Genomic DNA, 23,777 nt, shown 5'->3' with positions numbered 1-23,777 from the left:
TCTGGGATTCCCCTCAGGTCAGGCGGCGGCGGCGGCGGCGGCGCCGCTCGAATCCGGCGCCCTGGAAGCGGAGGCCCAGCCCCTTTCCCGGCATCCCGTCAGGCCTCGCGAGGAAGGAAGGCGGGGACGACGACGGCGGAGAAGGCCGCGCGCGCGAGGAGCTGAGGCTGCAACGGAGCCACGCGAGGCCGGCGGGGAAAGAGGCGCCTGGGAGTTGAGGGGAGAAATTCCGGCGGGGCAGGCCTCGCCCCAAAGCCCGCTTTCCCGGCGCTGCGAGTCATCCTCTTTTTAAAATAAAAGCCCAGGCTGTGAACGACGACTGGCGAGCCCACCCGAGCTTCCAATTGCCAAAATTGTGAGGGGTGAGAAATGAACAGCGCAAAACCTTGAAACGCCTCAGTTTCCCGCCCTTGCCTTTCGGTTGCTTTCTGTGGCCGCCCCGAAAAAGGTTATTTCGCCCCTTGCTTAGAGCTTTCCCTAGAAAAGAGCTCGCTAGAAAGAGGAATTCTGTATGCATTTTCTAAATAAGGTACAGCTGTGGCTGTAAGATATATCTATATCCGTATAGAGATATAATTTTGTATTTATGATTTTCATTTATGTGCATTTCAGTAATTTTACAGTCCTAACATTTCGACCCTCGACTTCCTCTTCCTGCGGTTCCTTAAATTTATTCATTTTTACATTTCCGGCACACTCCAAATTAACTTGTTCATTTATTCCTCTGCTTTGAATATATGCTCTTAGGAAACTGCAGGTCATTACAACGTGTGAGATATAAATGTTACATACATTTCAATCCTAACATTTTGACCATCGACTTCCTCTTTCTGCGGTTCCTTAAATTTATTTATTTTTACATTTCCGGTGTATTCCAAATTAACTTGTTCATTTATTCCTCTGCTTTATTCCTCTTAGGAAACTGCAGGTCATTTCGACGTGTGAGATATAAATGTAAGTGCGTTTTCACATGCATGGCATGTGTCTATAGTCTATTTCATATTCACGTAATAATAATTCTAACGTATGGATTTGCTTCAAAAATGGAAGCTCTTCGAAATATAGAAGATCATTGATCCGCTTTGCGTATTATTCTATATCTCAACTTTTGCAGCGGCTTCCCTGGATTTCAGACAGAGGCCTTTAACAGTCTTAACACTTTGGGATGTCTGAGATTTGAACTTGAGACCTTCTGCATGCAAAGCATGTGCTAAAACCCCTGAGCTACACTCATCCCTCTACCCCCCCCCTTAAGTTTAAAGTCAAGAGGTGCTGCGTTTCGAACTCGCACCACTCCTCAGTTGGCAAGAAATAATAGCTTCATCGACTCTGAATCTCAAAATTTGGAAAAAGGATTTCCAGATAGGGATTCTAGCTTGACTCAGGCCCTGAAATGCAGGGGGCATATCTGGGAATTAAGAAGGTGGTGCCTTGCAGATAAAGGATTGGGAGCACAGCCCTGCAAGAGAAGGCTTTGGTGACATGGTGTGAAGCCCCTGGAGAGGGTGCAAAGAATCTGGCTGAACCTTGAAAGGTTTGGGCAGAGTCTCAGTCAACAAGTGAGTGAAGTTCTGTCACTTCTCGGAACCCACAAACATATTTCTTCTCAGGCTTGGAGTGTTAGGGGAACCAAGAGCTGCTCACAGTTCTTTTCCACCTCGCTGATGAAACAAACAAGTTAGACAAACAGAAGCCAGAAAAAATTGGGGGGGGGGTTGCAATTGGGGTTTATGTAAGAGTACTTTCACATAGTTTGAAAGATGCTGGTGGAGAATGTGGTCACAAACTGATGCCAAATGGGTTAACAGCATACTTAATATTGCTCTTTGCTGTCCCCATAAGCTGAAACGTAATACTTCTGAAAGCAAAGGCATCGGATTGAGGTTGGTTTGGACAAACCTGTCCTCACAAAATAAAAGGACATATTCTGTCTATAATAGTTTGTTTACTTTGAACAGGGCTTCATAAAATTCCTCCCAGCTGGAAGGAGAACAGCAAAGAGCAGTGTTGGGTACTTTGGGGTACATTTTGACCATCCTCAGCTATTCCATCTCAACATTGTGAAAAACAGTAGTAGTATTTTTATATATAGTAATTGTTTATTAATTTAATTTAGACCTCCCTCACTGGGAGAGCCCAGTGCACCAAACAGGATACACAATATAAAAACAAAGGAAAAACATTCTAAAACTCTTAACAATATTTTTTTTAAAAAATGCTATTATCTCTTTACTCTGTAAACTACATTTCTTTTTTCTTTTTAAAGGAGGCTTTTATTCAAAGAAGTAGTGGAGTCTTCATAGTAGATGATCTCACAGTGAAGACTAGACTGGATCGGAAAACTACCTATCAGCACAGCACAGCCTTTGGAGTGTCTTCGCGCTTCATGCTTTGCATATAAACTCTTGATTTTACCTGCTTTACAGGAAAATGGCATTTCAGTTCAACTTCTCTATTGACAGTGCAGCAGAAAACGGAATAGAGGCAGTTGGGAATGGAATGCAGGAATTGGTACAGGAGTCTTTAATCTTTTTGGACAAGCAAGAGAACACTACAGGAAAGAGTAAGGAGATTTCCTCAGAAGAAACAATATTAAACCAGGAGGATTTATCAGAAATCTCTGCTAATGTGGCAGGCAACAGCTTTTTGAGTAAAAGCAGCATTATGCCTAAAGAAGGCTTGTGCCTTAAATGTGCCAAAGAACATAATCTCCTTGAAGATTTCCAGAAATTGTTTAAAAACAAAGTCGTGGGGACCCTCCTTCCAGGTACACGCTATGCAAATATTTCTGTAGTGGAGACAACACCCTCTGAAAAGGCTGTTGGGGAAGACGTGTCACAAAGTGTTTCTTATTCTGACCTAATCACAGGCGTCTATGAAGGAGGTCTGAAGATCTGGGAGTGCACCTTTGATCTCATGGATTATTTGTCAGAAGCTGAAATTCAGTTTGCACACAAGTTGGTTTTGGACCTTGGCTGTGGGGCCGGGTTGCTGGGAATAGTTGCATTAAAAAGAAATGCCGAACAGGTCCATTTTCAGGACTATAACAGCACTGTGATTGAAGAACTAACCATGCCTAATGTATTGGTCAACTGTGCTAATCAGGGTGATGATGTTGAAGGAAATACTGAGCTTTCTCTAAAACAATGTCCAAAGAAGGACTTTACCCAAGACTTGTTTTCTAAATGCAAATTCTTTTCAGGGGAATGGGCAGAGTTTAGTAATCTTCTATTAAATGGCAGTAAGCCTTTAGCAAAATATGATCTCATACTCACCTCTGAGACTATTTATAATCCAGACTACTATGAGGCTTTGCATGAAACACTTTTAAAATTACTGAGAATTAATGGGTGTGTTTATTTAGCTAGCAAAGCACATTACTTTGGATGTGGAGGTGGGGTCCACCTTTTTACAAAATTTATTGAGGAGAAAAATGTGTTTAAGTCTAGAATTGTTAAAGTTATTGACAAAGGGCTACAGCGTTTCATTATTGAGCTGGTCTTTAAGAAATCCTGTTAATGTGCTCAGTGTGTTAGTATACTTTATTGTTGTTTTGCTTTCATGCAGCTCTTACAATAAATTGCTAGCACATTTTTCTTGTTTTATGGTTGTGAATTTGTTCCCTGATCCTATTGCTTCTGCATCTACAGAGTCTTCGCTAGAAATTATCATATTCTTTTTTTAAAAAACAACAACAGTTTTGAGATCATTTGTTCTGAATACACAATGCTTTCTTGATGTCTGCAAGATCTCTTTTGTTGACTGAACTTGGTCCAACAATCTTTTTGTTTATTTATTGATATCTCAATATCGATTTCAATGGAAACAGACAAACAATGGAAAATTGTCTGCACCAAGTAAGTAACCCAAGGTACCACTGTACTTTGTTCTGTTCCAAATGCAGTCAGTTTTCACTCTACATCTGGCTCAGAGATGCACATTTCTTGGAAGAAAGCCAGCCTGGTTTCATTTTATTTCCAGTAACCAAACAGGACACTGAAGAGGTATAAGCCTTGTTGGAAATTAGCGCAGGAAGGAAGAGGGGCATAGTTCAAATTGGACAAGCATTTGCCTAGTTTAGTCACCTGGGCTGGGGTGTGTTAAGTGTTGATTTGCTGATGGCAGGAACTGGATCTAAATTTAGATCGAAGCAACCACTGAGGCAGTTTAACAGCTACTTTTACAGTTGTCCCAGATAAAGTACTGGAGGCAGACAGCAGGTACCGTATTTTTCGCCCTATAAGACGCACTTTTTCCCCTCCAAAAATGAAGGGGAAATGTGGGTGCGTCCTATGGGGCGAATGCAGGCTTTCGCTGAAGCCTGGAGAGCGAGAGCGGTAGGTGCGCACCGACCCCTCTCGCTCTCCAGGCTTCGCGGACCTCTCCTCAAGCAGCGGGAACGTTCCCGCTGCTTGGGGAGAGTTGCCGGCATCCCGAAGCCTGTGCGCGCTGATCTCAGCGCGTCCAGGCTTCGCGGATCTCAAGCAGCGGGAGCCACCGCTGGGCTCCCACGGCTTGCAGAGAGCTGCCTGTTTGGGGGCTGGGGTCGGGGGAAGCTCGGGCTGCCCCAGCCCCGCGCCTGGGGCGAAAATAATTTTTTCCCCTTTATTTCCCCCCCAAAAAACTAGGTGCGTCTTATGGGACGGTGCGTCCTATAGGGCGAAAAATACGGTAGTTGGAAATGCATTTAGTGCTATTATCTGAGAAAAATGTTTTAGAATCCAGTGTGAATGCCTAATCCTACTTTAATTATAACATGAAGAATATATCCAGAATTCAGACTGCTGAAGGATTTTGCATTTTTGCAATTATATTTGTTTTAAATATTTGGATGCCAGTTTCTTGTTCCGTTGTTGATGTTCCTTTGAACTGCGCTTCAGATGATGTGGGCCTTCTGGGCACTCTCAATTTTGCAATTGGGCAGAACAGTCCACTGTTTTTGCCAAACAGGTATCAAGACATAACAAGCATCTCACATAGCATATAAAACATGGGGAAGCCTATATTGAAACAGCCCCAATGAGATAGTATCTTCAAGCCCAATTCAGGGAGAAGAAATAATTGTTCAAGAAGCTAAACTAAAAGCACATTCAGACAGGAGCCTCATAAACTCTGAATCAAAAGAAGTGTTTCAGGAGAAAAGACAAATCCCACCCAGTCATTTTCTACAACCCACTCCTTTTCTATCCACGCTACAAGATCCCAGGTGACTGCACAGTCTGCAGTGGTTTCTGCCAAGTCATGGGGGTTTGATAACTGGTTTGATGTGATCAACCCAGCTGGGATAAAGTCATTTCCCAGGGCCTTACTGCTCTTCAGGTTTCTAATTAATACACAGACTTCTACCATAACCGGAGTAAAGTGGAAGTTTTGTCAGCTCTGCAGAGTAATCATCACAAATAGGGGAAATTGTCAGTAAATACTGTTTTAAAATGTTTCTCCCATACTTGGGCTGAAAAAATGCAGCTAGGGTTCCAGGCAAAGTTCCTTTAGTCCCTACTTCAGGTTCCAAACTGTGTTCCTAATTCAATTCTATTTCTGAACACATGTGAATGCCCAATTTCCATCAAAGTGTGGTGGGCTCCCTTGAAATACTGATTTAAAGATTTTGGTATTCGGCCTGGGAAAGGGATTAGGGGCGAGAAGGTAAACAGTGTTTCTGTGCACTCTGGCTTCCGTCATGGTGTTTTGTTTGCCGGAAGTGGTTTAATCCTGCTGGTCACGACCGGGAAAGCTGTCTGTGGACAAACGCTGGCTCCCCCAGCCTGAAAGTGAGATGAGCACCGCAACCCCATAGTTGCCTGTGTCTGGACTTAACCATCCAGGGGTCCTTTACCTTTTACTTTTATATTTAACCAATGGAGTCAATCAGCTCATGGTCAAAAACTATGGTCTGAAAAGCCTTATCAAAATAAGACTGCTTATGTTCTACTACACTGTGGGCTGTATGAACAAGGCAGGGATCAGTTAATTAAATCCTTATTGGTAAATTTACCTAGAAATTCTGATACCTTCTGTCTCAAGTATCTTCTCAAAGGTAAGTCAGATGATATTACCCTGGCCGTGGCAAAATTTCTCGTAGGTAATAAGAAACAACATGCTCTGGATAAAACATAGTGACTGCCTTAGAATCTTTTCCCTGTATCTGTTGCATTTTGCTTTCAAAGCTGTTTTTTGTGGGGTTTTGGACCATAATATAGAATGTTTGTGCAATATGTTTTCTCCTTTAGCGGCGGAAAGCAAAATTGAGTAGGACGTTCATTAGCAATACAATCCCAAAGGGGAACCTTTGCTTGTGCCCAACATAAGACAAATTGGGGTGGGGGACCCTTTCCCAAAGAGGTGTGCTTCAACAGAAATAAAGTTGAGGCAGCAATGTGTCTGAATACTAGTAACTATCAGGGATCCTTTACCTTTTTTACCAGTTGTTGGAAACCACAAGAGGGGAGAGTGCTCTCGTGGTCAGATCTTGCTTGCTGGTTTCCCAGGTGCAACTGGTCAACAGCTGCGAAAACAGGATACAGGCCTAGATGGGCCATTGGCCTGATCCAGCAGGTTCCTCTTAAAGTAGTTGCACCATGTTTTCAATCAGCAGTGATGTTCTTACATGCCCTGAGAGTTGAGAGAATGACATGCAGTCCCTAATCTGCCTAGATTGCTTGGATTTAGATGAAGGACCTGTGGTCCTTCAGATGCTGCTTGATGGACTGCAACACCCATAATCTCTGATCAGTGGCAATGCAGGCTGGGACTAAAATAACTTCTAGAAATCACAGGTTCCCCACCTCTGCCTTAGAGACTGGAGTAAATTACCGTAACCAGAACTCCCTTGTGTACTTGAGGCACAAGAGCTTTGCAAAGTCTACCTTGTGCGACTCCTTCAGGTTCTGAAATGCAGATGAAAAGGGGAAAAGATCAGCTGATACTACAGGTGAAGTTAATCTTAGGTAGAAATCGATTGCCTGGATTTGGGGGACTTCACCTTGACTGCCAGCATGGACTGCATCTTCAAGACATTATTTTTGGAACGCATTCCCTTTTAGAGTGAATTTTGAAAAATATTTTCTGCAATCCATAAAGTGGCAAAGCATTTGCCCAGACCCATTTTTATTTACATGGATTTAAAAAAAAATTATCGTGTTCAGCTTTTTACCTTTGAAATGCTTAATTATTTTAATAAATTATCTTTACTGCTACAAGGCTCTGCTATGAGAGGTTAATTCCACATTCTATCCCTATCCAAAGTAGTTCTGGTTCACATTACTAGGGATTGAACCTATCATAAGTTTTTTAAAAACTGTTTTAGGCTTAATAATTATTGGGATACTATCTGGACCTTTAAAAAGTATACTGTATTGGTAGCCCTAAGGCCTAAACTAACAAGTAGGGGCAGCCTGTTGAGTTAGATGTGTTTTGTGTGCTTTTAAGATGGATTGGTTATCCCTGAATTTTAGGATGCATGCTTGCCTCAAGGCCTCTCACCATCAATTTGCAAATCCATGAACAGAATTCTTAGGCTTTGACCTAATATGTCCACAATGCCCACTGTAGTCCTTATGCCATTAGAAGTCAGAAACGCACCAAGCTTTGCTCCTTGGCTCTTAGTGCCCAGGGGATGTTCTCCCATCCATGATCCTTCTCCCCTCAGTAAGAAACGCAGGGTGAAGTTGGATTCTCGTTCTGTCCAAGAAGCATAAAGAATTGTTGATACTGCAGCCACTTGAGAAACAACCTTCCCCCCCTCCCTATCTAATCAAGCAGATAAGGAAAAGTTGATCTCCGCTCTATGATTAATAAAGTTTCACCAACTAGAAAGGGCTTCCACAGGAAAGATGTAGACAGAACTCAAGAATCTATTTCACGCCATGAAAGTACTGTACTGTATTCCCATTCACTAAGAGCAGACTAAGCTCTACAGTACATTGTTTTTAAACTGATCCCACCACTTTGGGTTAGGTTGTGGGTAGGAATTGCCTCTTACAATATTTAAAATGCTTATAGTGGAATTTCACAAGATCAGAAGTACTTTAAAAACGTTTTTTGAATCAAGCACCAACAAATTCAGTCAAAGTTTTTATTCAGCATTAAGCTAAATACATTACACATTTTGGTGGAAGCTTAGAATTATGTTGAAAAGAACCAAGAACAAACTGACTTTAAATTTTAGACTGCAAAGCAATGGTTCACTAGTCATCTGAACAACTAATGTCATAATCCTTAAACGTTTTCTTCAGTATTGCCACAGTCATGGAATGATCAGCTTTACCATATGCCTGTGGGGAAAAAGAATGCACAAAATTATTACTCCTAAAGAGAAAATGTGTGTGCTAAAGATTCTTGCTAGAATTTCTTCAAATAATAGTAATAATAATAATTTATTATTTATACCCCGCCCATCTGGCTGGGCTTCCCCAGTAAAATACTCTAATACATCAAACATTAAAAGCTTCCCTAAACAGGGCTGCCTTCAGATGTCTTCTAAAAGTCTGGTAGTTGTTGTTCTCTTTGACATCTGGTGGGAGGGCAGACAACATATGATTACCAATCTCATTTTTCATTTGTTTAATAAGTACCTAAGTGCACCACATAGTTTTTATCAATTGGGATCTTTTCTCTCTGTTCTCTACCCAAAAGGCCAGATTACTCGGAAACGAAAAGAAAAATGAGGGAGGAAAATCTCTCCTGTGCTTTCTCCAAGAGTAGTGGGGAAAACAAGTGCAGTAAGAATATATAACAGTTTCTACACCATCCTAAATCCGTATTAGGGCAATCAAAATTTAACAAAACCATTTGCAAGCTTTTAAGATCTCCAGAACTCTTCCTCATGCTAGATATTAAAGAGAAGGGTTTTTTGTTTTTTTTGAAGCTCATTTAAAATTGTGGTAAGACTGGCTCTCCTTGCATGTGAAAAGTCTGGACCTCTTATTAGCAACCTTTAAATAGCCAATATAGTTGTAGATGCTGGACTTCAGCAAACCAGTCTTGACTGATTCTGTGGCTCTTCTCACAGGTCATTTTACTAGCTTGTTTTAGGATGCTGTCACCTGCCCTGAGCTTTTGTAGCAACTTGATTAAAAAAAATGTATTTTCATAGGGATTTATTTTGAAGAATTCGGTATTTTATTCATAAAAGCTTTAAAATAATACAAGTAATTTCTTGTTTCCTGTAAAAGTATATTTCTTAGTGGATTATGAAATGACTGACATTCACATACTAAACAAATATTCAAGTTCTTTCAGTATTATGTAATTCGTAAAATTGTCTGCTTCTTCTCAGAGACCAATATGAAACACATTTTTGTGACATTATCATTAATTACTAACATATTTGCAAAGTGAATCATCATATTTAGAAACTGGATGTATACAACACTTACTGGAGAAACACCAGATACATGGATTTTTTTGTCTCTGCTATTGTGCTCAATTTTTCCTCCTCCAAGACACTTGCACATACAGCCCATCTTTTCAATTTCAGAACATATCTTTTCATATATGTGATCTACAAAACAATGATAGTACTAAGAATACCTTATAAAAATAAAGGTGGAAATACCTGAAGTACAAAAATAATTATGCCTCATTTGAACGTTAGCATTTAATACGTTACAGCTGTACAGATTTGGAGCATTTTTAACATGGGAGGTTCAGGCCGAAAGACATCAGGAATTATTACAAAGGTTGGTGCTCCTCATCTTTTCTTATTTATCAATTGAGGGGAAAACCCCCACTAAATTTTAGTGACTAGTTGTACTTGAGCCTGGGAGAACCGCATTTATTATTTTATTTCACTGAATGGCCATGGGCAAGCGTACAGTATTTTCTTCTCAGTCCATCTTCTTTAAAATGGCATTAGCAGTGACTTCCTTCCTAGGATTATCAAAAGAATAAGGTATGGTTGTAAAGGACTTTTGAGTGATTCAAGATGTGTGTTCAATATGGGATTAGTGCTACTCATGCATTAAGATTTCCACAGTATCTCACTGTCAATACCATCAAAATCACAGTCTGCATCTCCCTCCCTCCCCAATTTCGTCCAAATCTACCCTTTCTTGGGCAAAGGTTCAGTACATTAAACAAAACCTGTTATTTATGACCCATTTGTGATATCTCGTTGACCCATTTTTACAGTATTTTTTTTAATAATTTTTTTATTAGTTTTACAAAGTTTTTTAAACAATACAGTATTTTACAGTATTACACCCCTATCTAAAACCACCTTTTCACTAAAAGCACCTTTTTATTGAACGTCCTGGAAGATTGAAATGTTCTCCTACTGGTTTCTCTGTCTTGTGATTCCTGATGTCAGATTGGAATCACAAGACAGAGAAACCAGTAGAACATTTCAATCTCCCAGGACATTCAGTACAAGATCACAGAGCAGCTGTCTTATTACAAAGGAATTTCAGAAATAGACGAGAGAAGTTGCTGAATTACAACTTATTACTAAACTGAAAACTATGGAGACCAGGTCTGAATAGAGATACTGGATTCTTGTCTCATTATACATGCTAAAGCTATTTTTTGTCATCTGCATACTATCCCTTGCTTTTTCCTATACCCATTGAGTCAATCACCCATCTCCTACTACTTCTGAAAAATACTCCACCCCACTATATATAAGGGTCTGGGGACTTCTGTTTCAGTGTATCTGAAGAAGTGTGCATGCACACAAAAGCTTATACACAGAACAAACTTAGTTGGTCTCTAAGGTGCTCCTGGACAATTTTTTTATTTATTTCTACTGCTATATGTAATACGCTGGGCAGCTAAACAGGTATTCAGGCTGGCTCAAAATAAGGAAAAATATCGGGGGGTTCGGATGGTTCCCCACCCCCCTTTAAAAAAGCATTTTAGGAACATATAGGGGGTTCTGAAGGCATCTTAACACTTTCCTTTAGGGCAGGAGTTTCAAATTTTAATAATAGTTTGTTATTTAAACCCCACCCATCTGGCTGGGTTTCCCTAACTTTATACCTGCATTAGTTCATACTCTTGTATGTGAACCATACATATGGCCTAGTATGTAGTCTTCTAACTGGGACTACAAAGTTTATCATATTTCAATTTATTTTGGGATCTCTCCCCCACCCTTAAAAAACGATCATACTTCCATTTTCTAGTGTTTGTAGTACCCCGCTGGACTCCAGTGCATCAAATTTCATTTTTCTAGGTGTCACAGAAGTCCTGAATTATCCCCAGCCAAGGTGCTGGCAAGTGTATTTATGCAAATCTTCAGCAAGCAGAAAGAAGCCCAGCCATGTTCCTTCTTCCCACAAGCGAGACAAAGCAACAGAACAAAAATTGCTGGGTGGCAACGCAGACACACGTTTGCATTGTTCTTCCAACAGGCTTTGGGAAACTAACAGACTTTTATTTAAAGGGTGGACACCATGCGGTTTTTATTGTAATTATGTTTTGGGAGGTGGGGCAAAATAAAAGCTGTTGATCTTTTGGGGGGGAAATGTCCCCACCAGGGCATGGGCATAACCAGGATTTTTGCTAGGTGGGGCAGGCCTTTTATTGGGGGCCCCAAACCTGTTAGCTGTGCATTTTTATTGATATTAAAATCATTGGCTACGCCCATGTTACACGGGGGGGGGGGGGTGTGTGTGGCGGCTCAGGCTTTCATTTGGGGGGGTTAGGCTTCTGCTAGGGCAGTGGTGGTGCAGATCCTTGTTAATTATTTTTTAGCACCCTTCAGTAATTTTTGAGGTTGGGGGGTGGGCTGTTGGCTATGCCAATATTCAAATAGTTTAAATCAGCCTTTCTCAACCTGTGGGTCCCCAGATGTTGTTGAACTACAACTCCCATCACCCCTAGCTAGCAAGGCCAGAGGTCAGGGATGAGGAGTTGTAGTCCAACATCTGGGGACCCACATGTTGAGAACCAGTGGTTTAAATGGATGATATATATGTTATCTGTGGGTGTTTATTTGTTTTTTTAAAAAAATTATTGTCGCCACCTCCACCCCACCAAATGTTTCTGTGTGGCTTTTTTAACCCCCCCCCCCAATTTCTAGCTGTTATTTTTATCGATGGTTTTTAGAAATCAGGCATAGGCAACCTTTGGCCCTCCAGATGTTTTGGCCTACAACTCCCATGATCCCTAGCTAACAGGAGCAGTGGTCAGGGATGGTGGGAGTTGTAGTCCAAAACATCTGGCAGCCCAAAGGTTGCCTATGTCTGTTTTAAATGATTGTCGTCGTCCCCCACCTCTCCCTCCCTGCCCAGTTTCTGTTGTTACTTTTTTGCTTTAAAAAATGGTTCCCCCCCCAATGTTTCTAGCTATTATTTTTATCTGTGGGGGGGTTTTAATCATTTCCCCTCCCCCGACCTCTTCCCCGCCGACAAATGTTTCTAGCTATTTTTATCTATGGCTTTTTTATGATTTCCCCTTCCCGACCCCCGCCAAATGTTTCTAGCTGTTATTATTTTATCTCTTAAAGAGCCCCTAATAACAATTCGCAAAGTGGTGGATTGAGCGACAAACGCTTATGTCTTATTTTCCAATTTGTGAGCCGCCTGGCGTCGTGTAAAATCTCATCTCTCACTGTGCAACTCGGCGGAAGCGGTCCCCCTCACGATGTCTCTGCACTCGCCGCCACGGCTTGGGCTGCCGCCGCCGCGGCTTGGGCTGCCAATGCGGCCTGGACTGCAGCCTTGTTGGCCACCACTTTGGCCACCGCCTTGGCCGCTGCCTCCGCGCTGCACCCGCACCAGGATGTACTTGAAACAGCCGTCGGAGTCGATCTCCACCTCGGCCAACTCGCCCGCAAAGCAGCCTGATTTAGGCGGCGACGACGACGCCATGGCCTAGCTCTGCCCAAAGGGAGAGTAGCGAAGGATACCTCCCGCCCCTCACTAGCCCCGCTTGCGCGCAGAGAGAAAATGACGAGCGAGGAGAAAACGGCGCCTCTCTTTCCCTCACTCCCCTCAGGAATAGCCTCGCTCGGCACGGAGACAAACGGCCCTCGCAAAACGGCGAGCGCTCATTGGCTCACGCCTTACCGCGCGAGGCCCTGGTTGGACAGAAAGCGCGCGAAGGGCGGTTAGAAAGAAAGGAATAACGGTCGGCGCCTCTGTGGCGGTTTTTTTTGGCGCGCTCGCGCGCGTGGTTGCCGTTAGCGCGTTGGTTTTCTTTTGCTTTTTTGTCATTTTTGAAAAAGAAATTCTCTATTTAAAAAAACAATAATTAGTTTTTACAGATTTTGACAGTTTACAAACAATTATCAAACAACCAAAATAAAAAGAGATTCCCGTAGAATTTCCTGAACTTCCCTCCTGCCCTTTGTGGGTCTTTATATTAACCTTTCCCTCATGCATCTTGTCTGCTCATCCAAATCTTTTAAAAGTCCAAACGCAAAAAAACAACAACATTAAACTACAAGTGTCATTCGAATCCTAATAATTTCAAGAATCAGAAGAAAGATTCTTCTCACTCTTCTTCAACATTACACTACAAATATAATTCCATTTCAACTAATAATTTCAATTGTTTGCAATGGTTTTTAAGGTAAATTATACATTTCCCCCATTCCTTATTGAAATTTTGGTCTTTAAAAAATATATATATATTTCAAGTTTATACATTTCACTACTTTTACAATCATTTTGACATTTCAAAACTTGGCTTCCTTCCCCCTCTTTCTGTGGTTCCTTAAATTTATTTTAAATATCTTCTGCATATCCAAATTAACTTAATTTGTTCATTTATTCGTCTTCTTTAAATATATACTCTTAGGAAACTGCAGGTTATTACAATAATCCTGCCAATGTTTTTGTTTTTGCTTACAACAATAGACAATAAACCATTTCCATTTTATTTTAAAAATGTTATCTTGATTTCTTGTTCTTCCAGTAAGTTTCACCATTTCTGCATATTCCATAAGTTTTTGTATCCGTTCTTTCTGGGACTTTTTTTCCATTTTTGGTCTTCCTGGTTTCTGATCCTTTTGGTCATTCTTTGACAAATTGGCACAGTCCATCAACTTTGAATATGCCATTTTTCTCTGAAGAAGAATGGTTTTGTTTTGCTTTGCTTTGTTTTTTGACACTGCAAGCTGCCTTGTGGTCTTTGGGTGAAGAGTGGTGTTTAAGACAAATAAATAAATGCATAAATGAATGAATGAATAAGCAAGCTCACAGAACAGGTTACCTATTTGGGTATCCTATGCAGTGTGGCACATTTATTTACCTCAGAGTAAATAGTGCTTAGGGCTTAAAATAAATAAATGAAGGAATGGCTTCCTTCCCCAAAATTTTGAAAGTTTTGCACCATTATGTTACAGAGACTGTAAATACTATTAAAACACACACACAAACAAAATGACCTGAGCTGGTTTGATGAAATTCTGAAGTTGGTTCCTAGTTTGCAGATCCTTTTCAGCAAAAAAATCCCCAAAACTGACCCTCCAAGTGTCCCTATTTCCCAGGGACAGCCCTGGATTTAGAGAAGCCATCCCGGCTTCTGATTTGACCCTGGAATGTCCCACTTTTCCTTAGGATGTCCTTATTTTCATCAGATAAATGTGGTGGTGGTGTTATCTGCCTCTCAAGCCATCTGAAGGCAATCCTGTATTGGGAAGTTTTTTTAAAAAAATGTTTCATGTTTTATTATGTTTTTATTTATGTTAGAAGCTGCCCAGGGTGGCTGGGGCAACCCAGTAAGATGTGTGGGGTATAAACAGTACAAATATCATGATGGAATGGGGTGTCCCTATTTTCAACAGAGAAATGTTGGAGGGCATGCCAAGATAACTTTGAGGACATACCAAATCATACATCCCTACCATCAGAAAAACTCTCCTTTGAAATGCCCATAGCATTTTGTCAAGCCCTTATGGTAGATTGAAAGGAGAACCCTTTTTCTATGAAGGGCCATAAACCCATAGGGAAAGTCACCCAAGGGCCAGAGTCACGGTGGGTGGAATTGCAATGAGAGAGAGAAAGAGGTGGGAGATCCTGAGAAGAGAACAAGGGTGGAAGGTGGTGAGCAGGAGAAAAGGAAGTAAAGTTCACTCATAAACAGGACTGGTCTGGTCATTAATGCTCAAACAGCACAATCTTCTATGGGCCAGTGTGTTTATGGTTTTGGGTGGCCCAAGACTGATGTGCAAGGCTTCAGTTCTCGTTTTGTTAGTGTATGACTTAGGTGCCTTATGTCCGAGGATGATGGAACATAAAAACAAAACTTTGAACCGGACACAATGCTACAGCACCCGGAAAATAGTCTTCCAGAAGAAGGGTTATAGGATTTGGGTGGTCCAAAATTTATGCTTCAGTATAGTAATGTGTAGGGACGCGGGTGGCGCTGTGGTGTAAACCACTGAGCCCAGGGCTTGCTGATCGGAAGGTCGGCGGTTCGAAACCCTGCGGCGGGGTGATCTCCTGTTGCTCGGTCCCTGCTCCTGCCAACCTTGTAGTTCGAAAGCACGTCACAGTGCAAGTAGATAAATAGGTACCGCTCTGGCGGGAAGGTAAACGGCGTTTCTGTGCGCTGCTCTGGTTTCACCAGAAGCAGCTTAGTCATACTGGCCACATGACCCGGAAAAACTGTCTGCGGACAAATGGTGGCTCCCTCGGCCAGTAAAGTGAGAGGAGCGCCGCAACCCCAGAGTCGTTTGCGACTGGACTTAACTGTTAGGGGTCCTTTACATTTTTATAGTAACCTGTAAACGATTACTTCCTTGATTAGGTTGCTTCTAAACCTCCGGGTTGATGGATAGTCTCATAACCTATGACAAAGTGGATAGATGGAGGCATTTCAAATGATAGCTGGCTTTGCACCAATGAATAATTCCCCTCTTCAAGAAAAAATATGAGCAAACCATTTGTGGGCAATTTTATATCTCTGTTCTGTTGCCCAAGTAGTCTGAAATATATGCGGATATGGGTATGGGAAGTACATCTGGTACCAGAAAGATAAGATGGTTTTAGAAATCAGCATTCCAAGCATGCAAACTGTCTATAGATAGTTAATATTTAGTCACTGGCTTGCATTTCTAGAGGCATTGTTCTTTTGTTCATTACGCCCAAGAGACTTCTTATTTGCTCAACAGGACATCTAATGGAACGTTTCTTCAAAGAAAAGGAAGTGCTAATGGCTCATATACGGACAGCACTTCAGCTGATTGTTCAGTGACTAAGGGCCAATCTGCAGAGAAACTTCTCAAAGGTGCCCACTTATGGCTCACAAGGCATGTGCACACAGAGACACAGAGAGAGAGGAGTTGTAAAATTGAAATTCTGCTTTTAGTTATTTCACTGCCTAAGTGAAATGTGCATTTAAGCAGCATTGGGTTTCTTTGCTCTGGGGTCCGAGTGCTTTTTCTACTGAACCGTGTCAGTAGTGTCCCACATGGTGAGCAGGGTGGGAGACATCAAAATGATAATAAAATACATAGCAGGAGAAGGCCAGCCGTTCTCTGATATTTATTTTTCTATGTGCAAAAGATTTGCTTTGTATGGAGGAAAGATCCCCTTGGTGTGCTCTTTTTACTCACAAGAAACAATCCTCGCTTGAGCCCAAGTATGGTGTGGCAAACAGAGGGTTCACTCAAGGGAGAGGTACTGGTACTTCTGAGGAATCTGGTCGCTCACTGCTGCCACCATCAAGATCTCCCTTCCTTTGAAGTCCAAGAAGCTTCGTTCAGATCTGCAGGGCTGCATTGCACTTTTCAAGCCTGTCAGTCACCACCAGCATTTTTTTAAAAGATTCCAGACAAATGCAGAGAAATGGTAAGTTACATTAAAAAGAAAAAAGATAACCAAGGAAACTTAAGTAATCCTTGATCTAGATTCTAAAGTTAGTTTCAGTAACTCACATACCAGCAAAACATCCTTCTTTACGCCAAGACAGGGAGATATTGCACTTTCCCCCGGCAGTGAACATAGAGAAATAAGTATGTTCAAAACTAGCTACCGGTACTTTTATGTTTTGTCTTGGGGTGGGAAGAGCTGGCATGGGGGAAAGTCAGTCATATAGGATTCTGAACTTCTCCTGTTTTGCACATATGCGGGAGATGGGTGCACTGAAGTCGTTAAGGGCTTTGTATGCTAATAATAGCAGCACCTTGAACTTAGCCCAGTAGCAAACTGGCAACCAGTGGGAGTCTGAGTAGCGGTGTTACATACTGAAGGGGGTCTCATGTCTGCCAATAATTGTTCCACAGCCTTCTGCACCTACCTGCAGTTTTCAGATCGCGCACAAACAAAATAAAAATGCCCCCCCCTATTCGTCAAGGGAGGGGGGCAGTCACACTGGTTTGTTAGTTTGAAAAAGGTACATCGCAAACACATGAGCATAATGTGGGGTGCTTATCCTCATATTCCTATTGGCTTGGGCAAGAGGCAGGGGCCACTAAATAAACTATAGACCATGGGAAATTTTAAATGTGAGCCCTTTCATCCTAGGGGTTACAACAGCAGAGGCTGCAGCGAAAGGACAAGGAGTACAATAAGGACTTTTTATATTGTAAACCACACTGTGATCTTCAGATGCAGGGCGGTATAGAAATTTAATTAATAATAATAAAACACATTCCTTAGAATCTGGGGCCGAGAGGACAGGCTTATACTCCCAAAACAAACATTTCTGGCGCCAGGGCCCTCTTGGAGCCACACCGTTGGTTGGAGGGACTCAAAACCTCCAACTATGTATATGGGCTACACAATACCCTAGAACTAACTTTAAGAAAATTAATATAAGAATTTCATTAAATGTATTTGGTTTTATACACTCAAAATCCAGATTCCAATTAATAGGTGTTATTATTGTTAAGAAAAAGGGATGCGAGAGAAAGGTGGGTATAAATGAAAAATAAATCCGATAGTTTACTTACCTAGATAATCTGTACTAGACACTCTTGCAAGAGAGATTCAAAATCTTATGTGCAAAATGCATGCATCACCCAATGACAAAGCTGATAAAAAGGATGATTAAAAAAAAATAATACATAGGGAAAGGCCCATCTTTTATCTTGTAAGGTCAAAGGAGGAGGGGTTGAGAGGCAGAAGAGAATCCATCAGTCAGATGTAGCCATAGGCCTCAACAGTATCCTTGGAAGTAAATTGGTATGGGGTTGTGTGGAAACGAGATATTAGCACTTTCTCAGCACTTCCCATAAATACATCAGAGGTGGCCTACTTCAACCTGGGGGGAAACTGGGCAGCTCAGATGAGCCATGGGGGGAAATTCCTCTTTACACCTGGTAGACAAGACACATCAAAAGGGAGGAATTCCATCATATGTGAGCAGAACTTCAATATTTAGAGCACTTCCATATATTTCAAATAGCCCATTGACAACAGTTAAAAAATGATAATCAGGTATTATTATTTTCAAGCTCTTCTCCACAATGGACAACCTTTGAAAAATCAGTGCCTGGGGGCCAAGTCGTAGTTTGATCCAGTCTGACCAAAACATTACCACATTAGTGCTAAATATATATATTTGTATAAATCTGACGTACAATTTAAACCTTAAAAATGATGCCTTTACTGGAATCTGCCACAGAAGCAGAGTAAGACTGCTGGCTTAGCATTTACAGTCATAAACGAAGCACAACTAAATACCCTTTCAAGTGTTTACTGGACCCTTTGCAACACTTACCAATAACTTTGAAGAACTGGGATTCAAACAATGGATTTGTGGCCTTGAGTTTATCTTGAAATGTCATTAAACACATTTTAGACATGTGAATGTAAACTTTGTAAGGAAGTGCAGCATTACACCATTGTCTGCAGCAGTGCAGGTTTATAGCCCTGGTAGCAAAAGATCTCCACTGGTGCCGTTTTTGTCTTTGTTGAGATTTATTTCTGCAGAGTGATGGCCCACTTTTTATAGTGCAGTTGTGTACTGTAGGGTAGAAGTATGAAATGCTGTTGCACAATTTAAAAAAACTGTACAGTGTGCAACTTTTGGACCACCCTTTGGAAGTAACAGTATGCTGTTTGCAATTGGTGATGAGTCCAGATATGTTTGTCCTGAGCCCTGGATTCCCTTCCTCTATATTTGACACTCTCATTTATTCCTTCCTCTACAGTTCCATTCAGATATTCAGTACTTATTGGTACTGAGCATGTGAAAAAATCTGTGGTAAGATGTGCTTTGATGCCACCCTGCATCAAAATACCATTTATGATTTGATTTTACAACACCTGCAGTCCAGTCCTATACAGGTCTGCTCAAAGTTGCATCAAGTTCAATTTGGCTTGCTTACTCCCATTTAGGAAGGGACAGAATGACAGCTTTATGATTGTAATTGTTGTTTCTGTTGAAAAGTAAAATTCTGTCTCGTTGGCCTAAGTTTAGAGTTCTCTTGCATCCATATTTAAACAAAACGTATCAAAGAGAGCTAGCTGCTCGTGATGTGTGAACACATTTCTTCCACTTGCCTCATGTAAACACATTTTGTATTGTTTCAAACCTACTGTATTTGAGTAGAGACAACAGAGAGACAAGAAGAAAGTGTGTAGATACAGCACAGGAAGTGACACTTCTTTCAAATCAGTGTGTCTCCAGCCATATCAAAAACATTGTTCTTTACCTCGAACTGAATGAGGCAGCCTGTATGATTCAAGCACAAAATTCCAAGTTCTGACAATAGAGAGTGCCAGACAGATTGGAGACTTGAGTCAAAGAAACAAAATTTCCCAGCCTCTTGGGGCTGGCAGGATCCAGGGCTTCCTCACTTTCCACTAAACGTAAAACCCGGGCAAGAACAAAAAGATGTTTCAGCATCTTATTTCCATACCCAAAGGACTTTTTCCTAGTAGAAGTGTCGTGCCAAACATAGATTTCAATTCTTCTTTTCTACACACAAAGGAGTCATTTAACTTAATACCAAAAGATTAAAGCAACACTCTCTCATACAAGCACCACAAAACAGGAAACATCTTATGTTGGCTGCTGCCACCCCTTCCCACTTTTCCATTGCTAATCATTTCTACCTTGAAATGGTAAACATTTCTAGTTTATTTCTCCATGTTTCTGTGCTTTGTTCAGATCAGGAAAAGTTTTGTTTCTGGGTCTTCAGGATATATATTTGAGCCCATACCTAAATCATAAGAAAGAATGACATACTTTTCAGAAAAGTAGGTTTTTCTCCCTACCAAAATGACTTCAACAGTCATTTTAGGAAAAAATGGTATAAATAAAGTCCTAGTAGATCCTTTGGTCTGTGCATACTCCCCCTGCCAAACCTGCCCCTTGATGGTCTCCCTTCTAGGGTTGCCATATCTTGAAGATCACAAAAGAGGGCATCACGAGCCGCTACCATCCCAGATGGGCATGTTGGCTCCCAAAGGAGAACATCTCTGGGTTTTCCTGGACCTATGACAACTCTACTCCCTTCTCTCCAAAAGAACTCACATGTAGGGCTTATATTGTTATGTTATGTTTTATGTTAGTATGCATGTGTGCAAAATTTTGTCCTCACTCACAGCACCATATTACCCAAGTCCGCCCCTGCTAATACTATATAAAACGATTTCTGCAAATGCTTTTTTTTGGTAGAAATATAATTACTATATTTTAAAACAATCACACAGCAATGCTCCTCTAACACTCCTCCCTCAACATGCCCCTACCAAAGACTGAGAGCGACTTTCAAAGAAATATCAGTAGAAAGTCCCTGCTTACAATCTAAGATACACAACACAAAAAGAAAAAGGAATGAAAGAGAGAAGGAAAATATCATAGGGGAGAAAAAGGGTTTAATGGAAAGGATCAAATCTGAACAATAAGATTATTGCTAATAATCTTAATTACCCACTTTCCAGTGAAGCTGGGTAAGCAGCCAAAACAAGCAACTTGGTGGAAGTTTTACAGTGACCTTTTTCCTGATTATCATCAGATGTAAAGTCTTGTTTGGACACTGGACAGGAAAGGTATTTCATAACCAAGAAGCTTACAACCTGGTGGAGTTTCCTTCCTTTCTGGAACTTTGCTAATGATGTATTATTCCAGTAAAGTTCCAACATGGCATTTAAAAAACTTCAGTCAATAGAAGTAGGTTTCAGTGTTAGTGATGCCTAGTAGGAAGCTCATAAAATCCACTAAGGGGAAAATATCAAATCATAATAAAGCACACATTTCAAATCACAAATGAATTTTCAGACTTGGGGGGGTATGATTGAAAAGGGTTGCATCATTAAAGATGTCAAAGATTATTATGCTACATGGTTTCCAATTGCAAACTACAAAGGGAAACTTATATTGGTATTTCTATAGAAATGATGCCTACCACAGAAACAAGCTCCTAGGGGCCAAAGTCCCTTTGGCCCATTTGGAAATTGGGATGCAGAAAGGGGAGGTATGGGGAAGTTGGTGAAGTAAGGTTTAAGAAATAAGGATTTGAAATTATACATGTTTGTTTATGTGTTTGTCTGTTTGTATTGTTTGTGTTTATATAAATTGTGGAAAACCAATAAAAATTTTATATATAAAAAAAACAAAGTCCCTTTGGCCCCCCCACCAATAAAATATTTGAGGGGGCTGGGCCCCTCCAAAGTTGATGGACATTGTCATTCAAATGGTGTGTGTGTATGTGTGCCATGTCTTGTGATTGATTGTGCGGGGTGGGGTTTACCTGGGCCCCTTTAATACAGGTGTGCAGCCTGGGAGTCATTTTGTACTCACAGCTGTCCATGGAGGTGCAGGTCAATTCTGTGTACGCAGAACACAGCTCTATCTGGTACGCAGGCTGAGACCCTACCTGCCCCACAGACTGCCTCGCCAGAGTGGTGCATGCTCTAGTTGTCTCTCGCTTGGACTACTGCAATGCGCTCTATGTGGGGATACCTTTGAAGGTGACCTGGAAACTACAACTAATCCAGAATGCGGCAGCTAGACTGGTGACTGGGAGTGGCCGCCAAGACCACATAACACCAGTCTTGAAAGACCTACATTGGCTCCCAGTACGTTTCTGAGCACAATTCAAAGTGTTGGTGCTGACCTTTCAAGCCCTAAAAAGCCTCAGCCCAGTATAGCTGAAGGAGCATCTCCACCCCCATCGTTTAGCCCAGACACTGAGGTCCAGCTCCAAGGGCCTTCTGGCAGTTCCCTCACTGTGAGAAGCCAGCTTGCAGGGAACCAGACAGAGGGCCTTCTCGGTAGTGGCACCCGCCCTGTGGAACTCCCTCCCACCAGATGTCAAAGAGAGAAACAACTACCTAACTTTTAGAAGACATCTGAAGGCAGTCCTGTTTAGGGAAGCTCTTAATATTTAATAGACGATTGTATTTTAGTATTTTGTTGGAAGCCGCCCAGAGTGGGCAGGGTATAAATATTATTATTATTATTATTATTATTATTATTATTATTATTATTATTATTTCAAGTTTGCACACCGATGCCTGCATTCAGTGTATATAGGGCCCCTTTTCAGGGTCAACCTAAACAGCGTATGCAGACATGTACATAGCACGATGGTATCTTACATGCAGTTAACTTGCACGTTTTTAACTGCACACGGTTGAAATTGTGCAAGTTAAGTCCAAGCAAGGTGGAGAGCGTAGAAGCTCTTTATACGCTGGGTCTACTTCTGGCACAGAAATGTATTTCAAAATCGCCTCCGTCCTTTCTGGCCAAGGCCCGCTTGGCACTTGCGTACCCTCCATGTGCCCCAACTTTCAAGGGACAGTCCTGGAATTACAAAAAGCCATCCTGGCTTCTGATTTGATCCCAGAATGTCCCTATTTCCTCCAGCAGCGCTGCCGCCACCGAACTCGGGGAGGAGGTGATTGTCCTGAGTGACGCCACTGTGAGGCAGCATCCCGTTGCCTCTCCATGGCTGCATCCGCTGGCCTCCTCTGTTGGGCGGCTCGTAGCGGCTGCTGGGGGGCAGGCAAGGAGGAGGAGAGGCTGCCACTGCCGAGGCCCACGGCCGAGGGGCAGGGAGAAGGCAGGGCTCCCCTGGGCGGGAAAAATGGGGAGTGGAGCAGACCACAAGGTGTCTCGGTTTTTTTTTTAAAAAAAATGCTTTGTGCGTCTGTGTAATCCTGCCCCTTTCTAAAATCGATTTATTGCTGTATGCTTTTCTTTTTGTAACTGCCAAAAAATATATCTAAAAATCCAGATTAAGGGATTTTCTCCATGGCCAGGAAAGGAGCGGCAGGGGGCTCGCTTCTGAACATGTAAAAACATTGGCAGTTGCTGAAGTCCTGGGTTATCAGACATTGCCTTATCTATGTAGATAATCGCAGAGGGGGAGTGGAGTCCGGCAGGGCTGTGGCCCCGGGCACATTTTTTTCAGGGGGCTCGCAACCAGGGGCCCCCATGACAGGCTCCCTCGTCGAGGCCGGAACTGCGGGCCTTTGGGGTCTGGCTAAAGCACGCAAGGGAGCTGCCGAGGCAGTTTTCTCACGCAATGGCCCAATGTTGCCAGCCGGCTCCACTTGACCCCGGGGCGGAAGCAGTGGAGAGGGTTGCAGCAGCTGTATTGGGCGTGCGAGTGAGCCCTCCCTCCCTGTGCCACTTTCCGAGGCTGGAATTAGACCATCCAACTGTAATCATGTGTTGATTTACATTTTCCTTTCTTACAATTTTATAATTGTAAACTGCTTAGAAGCCATTTGGGCATGTAAGTGGTAAAAGGTAAAGGGACCCCTGACCATTAGGTCCAGTCGCAACTGACTCTGGGGTTGCAGCGCTCATCTCGCTTTATTGGCCGAGGGAGCCGGCGTACAGCTTCCGGGTCATGTGGCCAGCATAACTAAGCCGTTTCTGGCGAACCAGAGCAGTGCACAGAAATGCCGTTTACCTTCCTGCCGGAG

General features: G+C 42.0%; 2 protein-coding genes across 7 annotated transcripts in view; one reads left to right on the top strand and one right to left on the bottom strand.

Moving 5' to 3' along the window:
* The first annotated feature begins 96 nt into the window (after positions 1-96).
* METTL18 (methyltransferase 18, RPL3 N3(tau)-histidine) lies at positions 97-3,679 on the top strand. 3 transcript variants are annotated; one of them, XM_082225556.1, is made up of 3 exons: positions 97-355; positions 919-954; positions 2,267-3,679. In XM_082225556.1, exon 3 carries the CDS (start codon positions 2,431-2,433, stop codon positions 3,517-3,519), a length of 1,089 nt encoding a protein of 362 aa, XP_082081682.1. In that variant the 5' UTR covers positions 97-355; positions 919-954; positions 2,267-2,430; the 3' UTR covers positions 3,520-3,679. The 3 variants fall into 3 exon arrangements, with proteins under 3 accessions (XP_082081682.1, XP_082081681.1, XP_082081680.1); XM_082225555.1 differs by having other exon boundaries at positions 97-362; XM_082225554.1 differs by having other exon boundaries at positions 97-448.
* Positions 3,680-8,060: 4,381 nt separating this feature from the next.
* Positions 8,061-23,777, bottom strand: part of LOC309533888 (14 kDa phosphohistidine phosphatase-like) — a 34,683-nt gene continuing 18,966 nt past the window's right edge. Inside the window, exons 1-4 of one of the 4 annotated variants that reach the window (XM_082225593.1) lie at positions 15,021-15,060; positions 13,011-13,175; positions 9,378-9,502; positions 8,061-8,273 (exon numbers count right to left, since the gene is read on the bottom strand). In XM_082225593.1, coding sequence (XP_082081719.1) covers positions 8,187-8,273; positions 9,378-9,502; positions 13,011-13,175; positions 15,021-15,045 — 402 coding nt within the window. In that variant the 5' untranslated portion in view covers positions 15,046-15,060 and the 3' untranslated portion in view covers positions 8,061-8,186. Of the gene's footprint in view, positions 8,274-9,377; positions 9,503-12,553; positions 12,961-13,010; positions 13,176-14,791; positions 14,838-15,020; positions 15,061-23,777 lie in introns of those variants that run through there. The other 3 variants (XM_082225592.1, XM_082225591.1, XM_082225590.1) reach the window with 3 other exon arrangements.

This window comes from Podarcis vaucheri, assembly GCF_965113315.1.
Source record: "Podarcis vaucheri genome assembly, chromosome: 6".
NCBI classification, from domain to species: Eukaryota; Metazoa; Chordata; class Lepidosauria; order Squamata; family Lacertidae; genus Podarcis; species Podarcis vaucheri.
Note: the sequence above shows the minus strand (reverse complement) of the source record. Positions and strands in the feature narration are given on the sequence as shown.

What these genes read in the sequence shown, in the direction of transcription:
- METTL18 (XM_082225556.1), top strand. Translation starts at nt 2,431, where the DNA reads ATGGCATTTCAGTTCAACTTCTCTATTGACAGTGCAGCAGAAAACGGA.